This window comes from Pseudomyrmex gracilis, unplaced genomic scaffold, assembly GCF_002006095.1.
Source record: "Pseudomyrmex gracilis isolate BER0280 unplaced genomic scaffold, ASM200609v1 scaffold_125, whole genome shotgun sequence".
NCBI classification, from domain to species: domain Eukaryota; kingdom Metazoa; phylum Arthropoda; class Insecta; order Hymenoptera; family Formicidae; genus Pseudomyrmex; species Pseudomyrmex gracilis.
Window position 1 is genome coordinate 111,191 of NW_018020709.1, and position 14,946 is coordinate 126,136.

A 14,946-nucleotide genomic window follows, 5' to 3' on the forward strand; every position below is an offset into this window, starting at 1 on the left:
AATTATATTATTAACGCAAAAAAGGAGATTGCGCTCGAACTCTCGAGCGCGCGCTAAACACACGCACACGTGAAGTTTTCTCAAACTTTTCGCTCGGATTTCCTCTCTCGCAAGCAGGGGGGCAAACTGCGTGGGGTGTGGGAGATGATAGATACATCCCTCTCTCTCTCTCTCTCTCTCTCTCTCTACACGTTGCGTGATATAATATAATAACCATACGGCGAAAGCCGTCGAAGGTGAATGAACGTCGGCGATTACTTCGCGCTTGTCGCGTCAATCACCGATAATAAAATTGCAGACGCGCGACGCTGTTTAGTACATTTTGCGTTACTTGACTTGCACACATGAGCGCGCAACTCGAATGTAACGCACGTACGTACATATATATATATATATATATATATATATTGTGCGGCGACAACACACTCTTGATGACTCATTTTATTATTGTCATCGCTCGATTAGCTAGGGATTTTCACGCCGCCGTTTTGGCTGCGCGCGCGCGCGAAACTCTCTTCTCCTTTCCGTCGGTCGCGCTATGACGAATATTATATATATATTTCTCTCACGTTTCACGCCTATCGCTTTTATACACGCCGCAGGAAAAGATAAGGTCTTTAATTCCGTCGCCGTCGCCGTCGCCGCCGCCGCGCCGAGAGAGACGCGGGATTTCCCCGATTGCCTTGGTTGGCAGCAATTTGCGCTTTGTGTGCGATACTCGGACGCGAGGAGGAACAACTTCCGTTGCGAATTAGCGCGCGTATTATTATTTTCTCAATGTGAGATTTTTTGTTCGAATCGCGCGTAAAAATAAACAAAAAGTAAAAAAAAACAAGTCTTATTCTTTCGAACAAGCTGTCGCGAGCTGCGTTTTATTTTTCCGGGAAAATTTGCAAATCATCCGAAAATGATGCGCGCGAACGGAGGCGCGCACACAATGCTCAGCTTGAGCACAGGCTTGTCTCTCGGAGAGAAATGAAACGTGGAGAAACTCGCGCGCGCAGAGAGATAAAGAAAGGAACGTAGAACACGCGCGCTCGCGCGCGCGCTATCTACATTATCTATTTCTTCTTCGGAGAAAGGAAATAATAACGAGCTAGACTAAACTCTCGCTTCTCTCCACACCGTGTTGTTCAGTTAGGAGAGGAAATTTGTTTTTTTAGTTATCTCGTTGTCTCGAAATGTTTTTATCTGCAGAACCAGTTATCTTGGATTACTAATGGCGATTAGAGTAATTAAAAAAAGAAGTTTTTTTTCGTTAAGTATTTTACAGAGAGTTTATATTTATCAGTTTTGTTTCTCGCTGTGTCTCTCTTTCTCTCTCTCTCTTTTTTTCTTTCAAAGGAGACCTACACTGAGAAAAAAATACTATTAACTCAACTAAATGCGTTTAGTTGGGTTTCAGTTTGTTATCTGAAATATCTTGTTTTTTTTAATTCAATCATATGGTAATAAAGATAACAAATTCGTATAAGTTGAATTAACAATAGTGGAATAATGAACATATTTAATTCACTAAACCATATGAATTGTTTTGTCGAAACATAAGTTGTGATAATTTCAAATCAAAGATACTGTTAAAAAATATGAAATAGGCAATTCTCATTTACTTTAATTGAATATAATCTGAATTTCTTTGTACTAAGTATTTTTCATCTAATCAAACTGCTTATTTTTATAAGCAGACAAAATATTGTGTTGTCCTATTGTGTTGTACATTCAAACTTACTTGTATTTAAGCAAATTATAATTTTGTTAAAACAACTAAATTGTTCTTTCGGTACAACCTAATTATTATATCTATTGAAACATGATATCTTCTTACATTAATCAGTATTTCATTGACAGCCCGTGACCGCTGCATATAGTTGAATCAAATACTATTTTGTTACTTCAACAACTTTTTTTTTTCAGTGTAACATTTGTTTCGCAAATATATGCAAACACTTTTCCGCCTGTTTTTTTCGCGAGTTTTAACATCCGCAAGTGCAATGACGTATGTGCGCCACGCATGCGGCGAGAATTACCGTTTGACTGAAGTATAAATTTATTATGCAAAAAATGCGCGCGTTTAATTCGAAAAGCGAATACATATTTTGGTTTTTTTTTTTTTTTTCACCCACAATGTGGCAAATTCGTTGATCCAGCGCGCTCGTTTCTCTCGTCTGTAAAAAACACCGCGACCGGCTTAAATTAGTTCCTCTCTTTCTCTCTCTCTTTCTCTCTCTCGACACTCGGGCGATTTATTTATGGGCCCGAAATGTTTAATTCGGTCACACTCGCCGGCTAATTCTATACGCCGCCGAGTTGTAATAGTTTCGTATTTATAGTAGTACATTACGGTAATAAATGTATATTGTGGTGTATCGCGCGTTTATTTGCCACGTTGAGGGTATTGCCTCGTTTGTGATTTTAGAATCTAATGCAATAATAATGTTGAATATCCACTTCGGGACTAGAGTGTGTAAAGATTTCATGCACCTGCCGACAATAGCGAGACATTTCGCCAAGAATTTTAAAAATGTGTGAGCCGAAGCAGAGACTCCGAATTCCTGATATGTGCGATATTTGGATTAGAATGTTTATAAAAAAAATGATGTTACCAAATAGAGTTTATTTATGCACAGCACTTGTAAAATATGCAAATAAACTTTTGAAATTTAAATAAACAAACTGTTGGTGACACAACAATTTATTAATTTACATCAAATATAAAAAACAAAACTAGTGATGACTAACTTAAAAAAAAAAAAAAAGGATAATATTTTACAATTGTGAAATAAATGTTCTTTTATTTATTTATTTTTTTTTTTTCAACAGAATTCTCTCGGTTGCGATTTGTGCGCGCGCGCGCAAATTTATCTCACGCGTTAAAAATTCAATCGGAGATCAAGTTTCTGAGATGCTCAATTATCAATTCCAATTGAAAAAAACACGTTCTCCCATAACAACGTCATGCACGACATCGTTCTCTTTTATTCCGTTTTGAAAGCCGCAATCTCGCAGTGGTAAACGATTCGACACTTTGTTTGCCGGTCCGTGGGCACTGAAGCACATGCCATCATCAGCGCGGCGGCGCTTTGCGAACTTGTTCGTCGTACGCACACACGGCATTAAAATCGATACATGAAAGTGACACGCGCGCGCGAGTTTCATTGAATTATTAGGTTTTAAAGCGCGGTGGTCCAGTTCTGTCGCTCTCTGCGAACTGTCGTGTTTATTATCGCTCGCTTATTTCCTATGGCGCGCGCGCGCGCACGTACAGCCGGGAGGCGAAGCTTTTATGCGTCGCGAAACGCATTATCCGCGAGAAGTCGCGAATGAAATTTGTATATAAAAAATAAAAGCGTTTTTTTCTTTCCCCCGACGCTCTCGCGTTGAGAAATTACCGGTCGACAAATGCTTATCCGATTGTGAAAATTTTGATCGAATTGCGTCAAAGTAAACTCGCAGTGACGTAACGTTATGTAAGACGAACGAATATGATAAAAAGTGTTTTTTTTTTTCCTTTTCAAGTAATGTTTTTTTTTTTTTTTCAAGATTTTTTGAAACGCAAATAAATCTGATCTTTTGGTTTTTTTCTTTTTCTGTTACAGTGCTCTTAATATTCCATCCAAAGATTGATTTTCAAGACTTGTCTCTTATTCAAGACGTGGTGCAACAATGGGTCGTAAGAAGATTCAGATTTCACGTATCACAGACGAACGGAATCGTCAGGTAATTACAGTGACAACAACAGTCGAACGAGACTGACGTTCTTTTTTTACGTAACAATCCAATTTAGCTCTATAATTGCAATTAATGCACAATACGTTCTTAAGTGTCGTAACAACGCGAAGCGTAGACTAAAATAATTAAACTTTAAAGGTCTTTTTTCTCTCCCGTTTCATTTGATCTTTTCGAGAGAAAAAAAATTGCGCGACATTATTTTTTGTCGGTATTAAATGGGTATTTAAATATCTTTTTTACCACGCTGTTTCTCTCGCGGAATGTGTAAATGATATTGAACGCACATAATAATCGAAATATTGGTGATCCTGAATAAATACACGAATTATTAGCCAGCTCTATTTTCTGTTTAAAACGATATATGGAACAAATCGGCCTTGAGATAATTATCGATATGCAATAAATCTGGCAACTCAATGCGATATGACAATTTTGATGTGTGCTCTAGTAAATAAATCGCAATATAAATAAATATCACGTATAGCAATTAATTTGCTGAAATTAATTTTATACACTGCATCTCAGATGCAGATCCGGCGCTTATGTTTTTTTCTTTTTTCTTTTATTTCTTTTTTTTTTTCCAGTAATCTCTTAATGGACGCAAATCTCTCTCATTGAAGTTCGCTTCTAATGTATTCTTTTCTCTCCCTCTTTTTTTTTTTTTTTTTTTTTCTTTTATACGCGACAGGTGACTTTTAACAAGAGAAAATTCGGCGTGATGAAGAAGGCGTATGAATTGTCGGTGCTGTGTGACTGCGAGATTGCGCTGATTATCTTCAGTTCGAGCAACAAGCTGTACCAGTATGCGAGCACCGACATGGACAAGGTTCTCCTCAAGTACACCGAGTACAACGAACCCCACGAGTCTCTCACCAACAAGAATATCATCGAGGTGAGTCCATTTATCCGCTACAGATTCTCAGGACGAACGAAGAGAGAGAGAGAGAGATGCGCCCGACAGCGAATCCTTCGCTCCGAAGATCCAAGTTGTTGACAATCACATCGGCTTCTTTATTTTTCGCAATCTTAATTCGAAAAAAAGTTCTGATAAAAGATAGATGTATATCTCTCTATAACTTTCTTGTATAATTCCGGATATACACCGAGATCAAGATAAGACGGTATCGAATGCGCTGATACGTATCGAGAAGGAGCTTTTTTACTATGAATCACGAGCGATAAAAAACAAACGTGAAAAGATTATCAATGTTTGTGTTAAAAACATAAATATTTGTTCGATCGCGCATCAACGTTCATAAATCAAGTTCCGAGGAATATAAATGAGCAGATCGAGATTATTTTTGCGCGTACATATTTCAATGATAATTTTTAGTTTTCTACGATTTTTTAATTTTAGATTTACGATTTTTTTTTTTTTTTGTTATAATTTACAAATCGCGAAAATAGAAAAGACGTATATGGAATACAAATGTTTGAAATAATTATTTGTTTTTCGATAAATATATACGCCTGAAATTTTTGCGTGGCGCAAAATTTGCATATTCGTAAACACTTTGTCAAACACTTTGTGTTTTTCGTAAATCAACATATAACATATGTATATCTTGATAAATTTAATTTAAATTCTTTTCACATTTGGTCAATGAGATTCAGAATTTGGAGACCAACAGTCAGAATGTAATTACGTGTTTATTTCTTACTATAATTCGGAATAAATTTTTACTGATGACTTTTCTTCATAAATAATCTCTTACGAGAAGAGAAAACGATGATGATGATTTTATACATTGCGCATACACGCTTGCAATATATGCTCAAGTGCACGTCATACTTATTACTTTTGTTTAATATACGATCTCATTCGGATGAGAGCGATGCGATCTTCATTTTTCTCGAGCGAAACGTAATTGCGAGAGTAAAAAAACTCGGTTAAAATAAGAAGCGTGCGTCTTGGTGTTAAATTAACGTGCATGTGAAAGTTGAGTGCCCTCGGGCGGTGTGGTCACGTGAACCTGTCTGCTGACACTTGCAGGCGCTCAACAAGAAGGAGCATAAGGGTGCCATGTCGCCAGAAAGTCCGGAACCCGAAGCAATCGAATATAATCTTACCCCGCGTACCGAGGCCAAATACACGAAGATCGACGAGGAATTTCAGATGATGATGCAGAGGCACCAGCACAACGGCAGCAGGGTAAATATTCTGATCAGTGTCGAATTGTCTCATGTTTGTACAAATTGCGATTTTGTTTCATTCATACACACATTTTTATTATTTATATTTATATAAACTATGCAATATACACCGGTCGAAACTTGAAAATTTTTATATCACATTGTACAAGAGATACATATATTTTTTTATATATAAATAATCATTTGATTTAATCTTTCCAGTGCGTATAAAAACGGTTAATAATGTCACATACACACATACACATAAGGAAATACTAAAATTGTCGCTTTGGATTCATTTATATCAAGACTATTTCGAACAAATTACTTTATAAATTTGTCTTCGTCAAAATGACTGACATATGAATATCATATTTTATTCAAAGTCTGTCACGTGACAAGGATCAATTTCTCTAACGTGATTTTTCCGATTATTTTTGTTATTTTCCGCAAAAAGAAAGAAGAGTAAGTATGTGATAAAGATTTTTTTAAATTGTTTTTTTTTTTATGCACAGAAAGGGAAAGAGAAGAAAAACGAATTTTATAGTGGTGTGTGTGTTGGATTAATTATTAAATACAAACTTGATGACATGTTATATAACTTTGAGCAATTCTAAAAATTAATTTATTATATACACACCTATTTTGTATATAATTTTAAGAATTGTCCATGAAAATTGCACGTTTCAATATTTTAAATCAAATTAATGGTTTTGTTTGAGTAACAACATTACTTTATACGTCATCTGACAACATTATTTACATATACATAAATATATATTTATTTACTTGATATAATCTATTTTCTCTTTTGTCGTATTGAGTGTGTGTAAAAAAAAAATTTAATTTGTACGTATTTCATTACGTATTTCATAATAAAAAAAATTGTACGCACACAGGCAAAGTAAAACTTTACTGCGAAACCGCTCAGTAGTTGCTGATGGTAATCTATTCTATACGCTCTTGTGTACAAGTGTAATTAATTTATACATTATTGCGATATGTTGTTGATTACAGTCAATGGGCCAGTCAAATTATAGCCTACCAGTATCTGTACCAGTGAACAATTACGGCGAATCTCTTCTTGGAACTAGTCCGCAGATGGCGCATACCAGCATTTCTCCACGTCCATCCTCATCTGAGACGGATTCAGGTAAACTTCCATATAATGGAGACAAATGAAAACAATAAAAAGAGAGACATATTTTTCGATATAGTTTGTTTGGAAACTTTTCCACATCCTCAATAAAACGTTTTAAATTCGTTCGTTCCAGTGTATCCCCCGGGAGGAATGTTGGAGATGAGCAACGGCTATCCTCCGTCAGCGTCGCCATTGGGTGGCTCGCCTAGTCCAGGACCTTCGCCCGCGCTCGTCGGTGGGGGTGCAAATAAAGGCAGCAATCCGTCTAGACATTCGCCGCAACCTCCACCACCACCGCCACCGCCTCATCCACATAGAGCTAACCTTCGGGTGGTTATACCGACTCCGCTCACGCAATCTCTCTCCGAAGACACTAATTATGATGTAAATGTCTCATTATTATTAGTTTTCTGAACAAAAAGCGTTAATCTCTGTAAAAATAAACGAGGAAAAAATACGTATTTTTTTTTTATTTTTAGAATGCCCATACACAGTCCGCATTGAATACACCAGTAGTAGCGTTACAAACACCGTCAGTACCAGCCGGATATTCTAGCTTCGGACCAACAGATTACTCCTCGGATCTCGGGAGCCTTGCATGGTCTCATCAGAGGTACGTTGATGACTTATCAATGTATTCGGCAGCCACCATGTCCAGCATCAGGTAAATTCATATTTCATAATTATTGTTGTGAAAGAAAACTATATGTCTTCAGTGTTGGTATGATATAACTCTCGCAGTTATTTTTTTACACATTAAGTTAATGTACGATATTCTTGATTATATAATCAGTTCGGAAAAAAAAAAATAATAATCGAACGCGCATTTATGTCATAATAAAATATGATACACACACGTCTGTAAAAATCACACACGATAAACGTAATACATTCTCATAATTGCTGCAATAATTAAATTCACAACGAAATATATTCAGTATACAGCTTTAATTAGATTTCTTTTTTGCGTTATTTTACTCATCCTTTATATTCCTGCACTTCTTATTTCTTTTTGTGTTTCTTTTTCACGTTTAATTTTTATTGCAGTAAAAATTTCTTATCTGCGTTATTACTTGATAGAAGTAATTTGTCACGGGTATACTGCTAGATATATCGTAGATATATCGACTACTGGGGCGCTATAGTTTTTTTTCGATTGCAACAGTGTTTGGCATGTCATTGCTTTGTGAGTGTGTTGGATACCTCTTCATTCTCACTTACATAATAATATACATTAGGTCACATTGTTATTGTGGTGTTACGTTCGTCATCAAACGTATTCATTTTCATATCATTATTCGATTATTTTCATTCGCAATTTTATTCGCACGATATCGTCGTCGCACGCTTTCGTCGAGTAGACAACGCAGATTTTGAACGCAAAGTTGCGGGATAATAATTGCGGGATGCAAGCAGTGCGGTACAGCTTCTTAGATCGCTCTTTTATATTGGATTTTAAACACACTTCGTGCACAAGATGTTTCCTCTCAATATCATGTTCAAATTTCGATATTGCAGCAGTGGTCTTCCTCATTTAGCTGTGTCAAGCAGCACGCCACCGCCATCCACGTCGCCCCTACCTGTAAAAATAAAGAGTGAACCGATCAGTCCACCGAGAGATCCGCACGGCGGTAATAGCGGGTCCAACGGCGGGCCCAGCAACGCCAGCAGTCTGCATCACACGAACTTAACGGTCGGACCTTCATCTAGTACCGGTGCTCCGCCGCCGCATCACGTATCTCATCCGGGTCCCCAGACACTGAACTTAGTATCGAACAGACCGAGCAGTAATCCACCTCCGTCCCATTCGGGTAGCATAACACCGACAAATCTACCGTCGCCAGGTAGTGGTGCGGTCGGTGACATTAGAACGAATCACTCTAGCGGCGGCGGGAACGGAGGGAACAGTTCGGACTACGAGAACGGGCCGCTCATGAAACGCTCGAGAATCACGGAAGGTTGGGCGACTTAATGTCGATCGAATTGTTGCACTCGTCAGTTGTTTGATACCTCCTCCTCGACGTACAACGGCATATAGTGCTTGTGAGTTCCAGTATAACTAAAGAAACAAACTCCTTTTAGACGTCTTTGAGACATGTACTTCGTACTATCGCGATTTTAACGATAGCTGTGGGGTGGTATTTGTTTCCGCCGTTTAACTCTCTCAGCGGAGTGGAAAAATCTGTTTATATTTTGAAGCTGACACAGAATATACGTTTATTTGAAGAAAATAAAAAAAAAAAATAAAATACGGTGCCATAATGTTGAAACTTTATATATATATATTATATATATATATGATATATATAGATACATATATATATTTTCATGTATATAATATGAAGTGTTGTTTGTATATATGTCATAAAATTCGTATTAACCTTCGTGACTACGGTCGAATTGCGGGCAGTATAGCCTCGATGCTTCGTGAAAGCAAAAAAAAAAAAAAACAAGCTAAGAAGATGCGTCGTAAGAAATGTTATGCGAATGGAAAACCGTATGTTATAGAAGTAATTGTGAAATTTTCTGAAAGTGTAACTAAATATCGAATTTAAAAGAGCTTGTGAAGAAATCTGCACACACGTAGGTAGAGTGTAAAGATTTACAAAGACCAGAAGTTTTGTGTCGCAATTCGTTGTTGTTTTGTATGGTATAGTAGTCAGAATATGCCATAATATATCCGTTAATATCCGACTTTGTGCTGCAAAAAAAAAAAAAAAAAAAAAAAAAAAAAAAAAAAAAAACAATTATTACATTTTACTCGAAATAGACATTTATGATTTATACAAAAATCATATCTGATCGAACATGGTTAGCTTTTACGTAATTTCTCGATTATTGATACCGTCCGAAATTTTTCCCGTGTTTTCTTTTTTATGTTATCACGATGTCAGATCATGGCAATCAGGAAGTAAAATTAATTTCGATCGGAAAATCGATTACGAAAAATTACGTAGTAGCTATTACGCAATAGTTGTTTGTGGACAATTAAATCTATTGCAGAGAAGAAAAATGCTTATCTGTCAAATTTCGTTATCTCCAATTCTTCGTTCATTGGGATTTTTTTTTCGGTAAAATCATTTTTATTTTTTATATAATTTTTTGTATGTTTTTTATTAGATTTTTTTTTTTTTTTTTATATATATTCTCGGACTAAAACAATTTTACAGCTGTGAGTTTGTTAAACGACTTGTTCCGGTTGTTTCCGAGTGCGCGGAAAAACCGGCCGATGTACTCACACTATTTACACACCGATATATTCTATAGAACGAGATCCGAAATTTATAATATATTGAGTTACGAGATAAAATATAACGAGATAGATAGATAGGCGTATTATTATAGTGTTGATTGATAAAAAAAAAAAAAAAAGATATATACACACAGCGCGCGTATAGATACATTACATATATATACACGTTATATACATTTTCCACAAGTATTTTGCACATTTGTATAAAGAAAAACTTACGAAGGAAGAACGCTTGAAAAACTTTGCAACCCTTGAAGCCTAAAAAAAAAAAAAGAAACGCATAACGAGAATTTATACGCTACAGGTGTTATATGCCATGTATATTTTAAAAATGTGATTATATAAAATTTTATCGTAAGGATGATTCAGTGATATTAATATTAATAATTGTAATATCGTAAATTTTGTAAAAAAAAAAGAACCCAAAAACAATCACATATTTGACTATATACATTTTACTCGAAATAGACATTTATACATGTGTTTGCCAATCGCGATCAGTTTCGTGTAAATCTCCGGAGTTGACTTGAACAATTATATGTAAACATTCAGAAAACTTGATCATACATAAAAATAAAAAAAACCAAACAACATTTGTTTATAGAAAAACGAGTTCAAAAAAATCTTTCATTGCAGATACCCGTTCTGTGATAAGAGAGAAATTTTACTGTAGAGAAAAGATCATTCTTTCCGATATATCAGAGACGCGGTCAACAATGTGTTGCGTAAAGTCTAAAAACGATTATCTGGCAAAACAGGGTTGCAATTGTAATGAAATAGAATCATTATCTTCTTCCTGTGAAAAAAAAAACCAGTGAAATAAAAAAAAAAAAAAATGTGTCAAGACCGTTTCATTGTTTTACAATCTCAGGATATATCCTGGTGAGAATTACTCTCGAGAGTTATATTTGATAAATTATTATAATTAACTTACTAAAAAAAAAAAAAATAATAATGTGGAATACGCAGGTATATGAATGAATAGTGCCTGGCACCATTTGTGGCCCTCCTGTTAGGATGCTTTCCCGTATCGTATATGCAGTACAATTTGTTAATGAAGTCTTGAAAATAAGCTAATAACTTACGCGCGATATATATTATATATGTATATATGTATATATATATATATATATATATATGTATATGTATGTGTATATATATATATATATATATATAACGGGAAAGGATGTTGTAAGCTTTATATAATGTGACTTTTTGACAAATAGCATTGGGAAGGCAACCTTTAATTAATTGTAATCGACGGTTGTACAATTGAGACGTGACCCCTTGGGTGGAATTCAGTTTCTTTATGAATGCATATTAGAGAAACGTTGATATGACTGTACGAGCAATCGCGGTATGTGGAATAAATATGAAAGCGTTATATAAGGCGCGTATAGTCATTAATTTTAATCACGAATTTTTATGATGATCACAAAGTGCAATCTCTTAGCCAACACAACTTTTTTATCAAACAAAAAAAAAAAAATATAAAGAAATTGTTATTTTTCATAATGAAGAAGTAAACTTTAATGTATTTAAAGATATATATGTCACCAATAGTTACAAACTTTTTCCTATTGATACAAAATTTATTATATTTCATTGATATTCAATATTGTAATATATTCTATTCATATATTACGAAGGATAATCATATACATATATATATATTATATACATACGTCTGTGGTTCGAGTTGCAAATGGATTTATATTTTGAAACTTTTTCGTATTTGTACGGTTTTTAGATATGTGTTGAACGCAGGAACGCGGGTTAAAACAAAAAAAAAAAAAAAAACAAAAAGGCAATTTCTCGCATTGTTTTATCGAAGAACGTTTATATATATATATATATATTTTTTCCGTTGACGCGTTCTGACGTTGAATATATATGTATGAAATATAAGAAAAAAAAACACTTGATTTTCTTTTCATTTTACATTGGCAAAAGTATTACGTTTGACGTTGAAATGTCTCTGTCAGATTTATCTCTCTCACACAGGATATATAATTTTAAATTAAATGTTACAACAGATATATACTATAAATCCTTGTTAATTCTTTCTCTGAAAATGCCCTATTGTGATATCGAAACTAACATGATCCTTTTTGCATAATAGTCCATCTAAGGTCATTTAAGTGTTCCGACATCAATACACTTCTATACCAGTTACAATGTGATGTGAAAAGCATGAGCAGTACTTTATATGCAAGGTTTATATGTGCTATCTGGATCTATTTTACCACATAACGTGCAGTATATAATAAATGCATAGCGAAACCTTATAAGAATAGACAATTTGTTAAATGTACGTTAAGTACACATGTACGTACACTTCAATGTATATTTTTAATATGAAATACGTGTAAGTTGTATAACTGTGAACAAAAAATAAGTTGATGTAATGATGGAAAAAAAAAAAAAAAAAAAAATGTATTCGTCTTGATTGGCACAACTAATGATGAAGAATATACATTGTTAATACTATTGTATAGATCATGAATGAGAGATACGTTTTTTCAGATTAATTGGAAATTGTTTTAAGATTGTTTTTTTTTAACTTGGCACAAGTTTGGAAAAGTTTTTTTTTTACAGACCCAGTGAATAAACCTCATCTTCTACATGAACTAATTTTCTCTCGTTTGACAGTTGGGCAATTTGATGCAATTTGTTTGTTGCGAAGATACGTTGTTGTGTTTCGCGAATATACACATGTATATATTATAAGTATACGTGAGACGTGGCCGCTCTGTTTACGCGAGCCTATGTAGTTTGTAATCGTATAAAGTTTAAAAATAAATGTTTGTTTATGTTATTATTCGGAATACTCTTTGGTTGCGTGCCGTGAATTACATGATCATTTTAGTTGTGCCTCAAGATTTCGATATTCAATACGTAAAGGTAATGATAATTATTATAGTTAAACACTCAGAGACTATTGACATTGTTGGAAACGCTGTGAAACGAAATGGACCATCGTTAGAAGAGCCATACGCATAAGATAAATAAGGTCTAGCATGGTTTGGACGTTTTGTATATTGCAACGCGTTAAATTAAGAGATTCTTTGAAAAAATAAAAAAAAAATAAAAATAAAAAACACACAAAAAGGGCCATTTGTAGGCTTTTTAGAGGCAATGTTCGCAAATAATCGAATTGCAATGCACGGCACAAGTACCAGATCACTGTAATAATGTAACAAAATAAAAAAAATACAATGTATATGTACTAGCCACAAAAAACTGTTGTCACCACAAATAAAATAAATAAACAAATATATGTATACAATGATAAGTTTAAATACAGGTTTAAGTACTGGACATATCTCTGTAAAGCCAAGTAGCATCACATTTTTAAACGTCATAAACGATGTCGCCATTTTACTGTTATATATCTGTGCATTTTGAAACTACAAAAACAAAAAAAAAATAATAATAATAAACGGTATAGCCTGTTTGATACGTACACGATCACACGAGAATCCTACATATATTTTTTAACGGTATATAATTATCGCATTGATTTTCTCCGACTTAAAAGTTTTGAAATGCACTCTGTAAACAAAGTATGAGAACGGAGGTGAAGATACATACTTTGGACATTATTATGTAGTTTATACACGTATTTGTATAATAATACGGTTTAAACGAGGTTGTTTGATGATATATATTCCTCAAATTGCGTATCGTACTGTTACAACTGATTTCAAGAGGTACAGTTACATTGTACAATGTATAAATTTTAAACAGAAAATGTATATGTATACAATAACATACACAAAACACACACACACACACACATTACACGAGAGATTTGCATCGTGCGTACATGACCGGGCTGTATGCAGAGATGTGAACAATTATATGTATAAAAAAAAAATTTATTATAATAGTAATAATATACATTTATTATATAATAGTCGTGCGTTACGTTTAGCTGATAATTGCGAGAATAAAGGAAAGTAATTCATATAGTGCCATCATTAACTGACTAATTAAGAAAGATACCGATTTTACGTTTAAGTAGTATATCATAGAAAAATATTCGTGAAAAAGAAAAAATACAACGTTGAAGACAAAGACTCGGTTTATGTTTACAATAATAATAATTATTATTATTATATAATGTTTGCCAAGTTTGTTACGCGTATAGGTACGAAGCCATTGAGAGAAATTTTATGTGCTAAATCTTTAAAGAGACATATATATATATATATATATATACATATATATATATATATATTATATTACATATATATATATATACATATATTATGTGTATATATTTCATTTTATGCACATTCGATGCCACACGCAATAGTACTTGAAGCATGTAAATATATACTTGGTTTTTAATTTTTTCTTTTTTTTTTTTTGCGCGCGCGCGCGAAAATAAGAGGCGCCGGATTAAAAGCTCTTTGTTTGTACATTATTACCTTTGGTGCTCGACATTACATAATTATTGTTATTACATTATTACTGATCTGTATGACCATGCTACCATATTGCCTATTATATTGGTCAGTATAATCATCGTCAGAGAGTTAGTGATAAATAATGATTATTTGATAACGCTCTATGTACATCACGCACATACCATACACGTTGTAAGTTCACACGTACTCGAACATACATATACATACATACATAAGTACGTACGTACACAAACACATACACACGTACACACACA

At 34.1% G+C, this 14,946-nt stretch overlaps 1 protein-coding gene across 4 annotated transcripts in view; it reads left to right on the forward strand.

Moving 5' to 3' along the window:
- The window catches only part of LOC109856585 (myocyte-specific enhancer factor 2), a 67,453-nt gene extending 58,159 nt beyond the window's left edge, over positions 1 to 9,294 (forward strand). For 3 of the 4 annotated variants that reach the window (XM_020432025.1, XM_020432026.1, XM_020432023.1), the window contains exons 2-8: positions 3,597 to 3,717; positions 4,418 to 4,621; positions 5,723 to 5,881; positions 6,880 to 7,015; positions 7,137 to 7,387; positions 7,483 to 7,667; positions 8,522 to 9,294. In XM_020432025.1, the coding sequence (XP_020287614.1) occupies positions 3,664 to 3,717; positions 4,418 to 4,621; positions 5,723 to 5,881; positions 6,880 to 7,015; positions 7,137 to 7,387; positions 7,483 to 7,667; positions 8,522 to 8,975 (1,443 nt within the window). In that variant the 5' untranslated portion in view covers positions 3,597 to 3,663 and the 3' untranslated portion in view covers positions 8,976 to 9,294. The remainder of the gene's footprint in view (positions 1 to 3,596; positions 3,718 to 4,417; positions 4,622 to 5,722; positions 5,882 to 6,879; positions 7,016 to 7,136; positions 7,388 to 7,482; positions 7,668 to 8,521) is intronic. The other variant, XM_020432027.1, reaches the window with a different exon arrangement.
- The last annotated feature ends 5,652 nt before the right edge of the window (positions 9,295 to 14,946 follow it).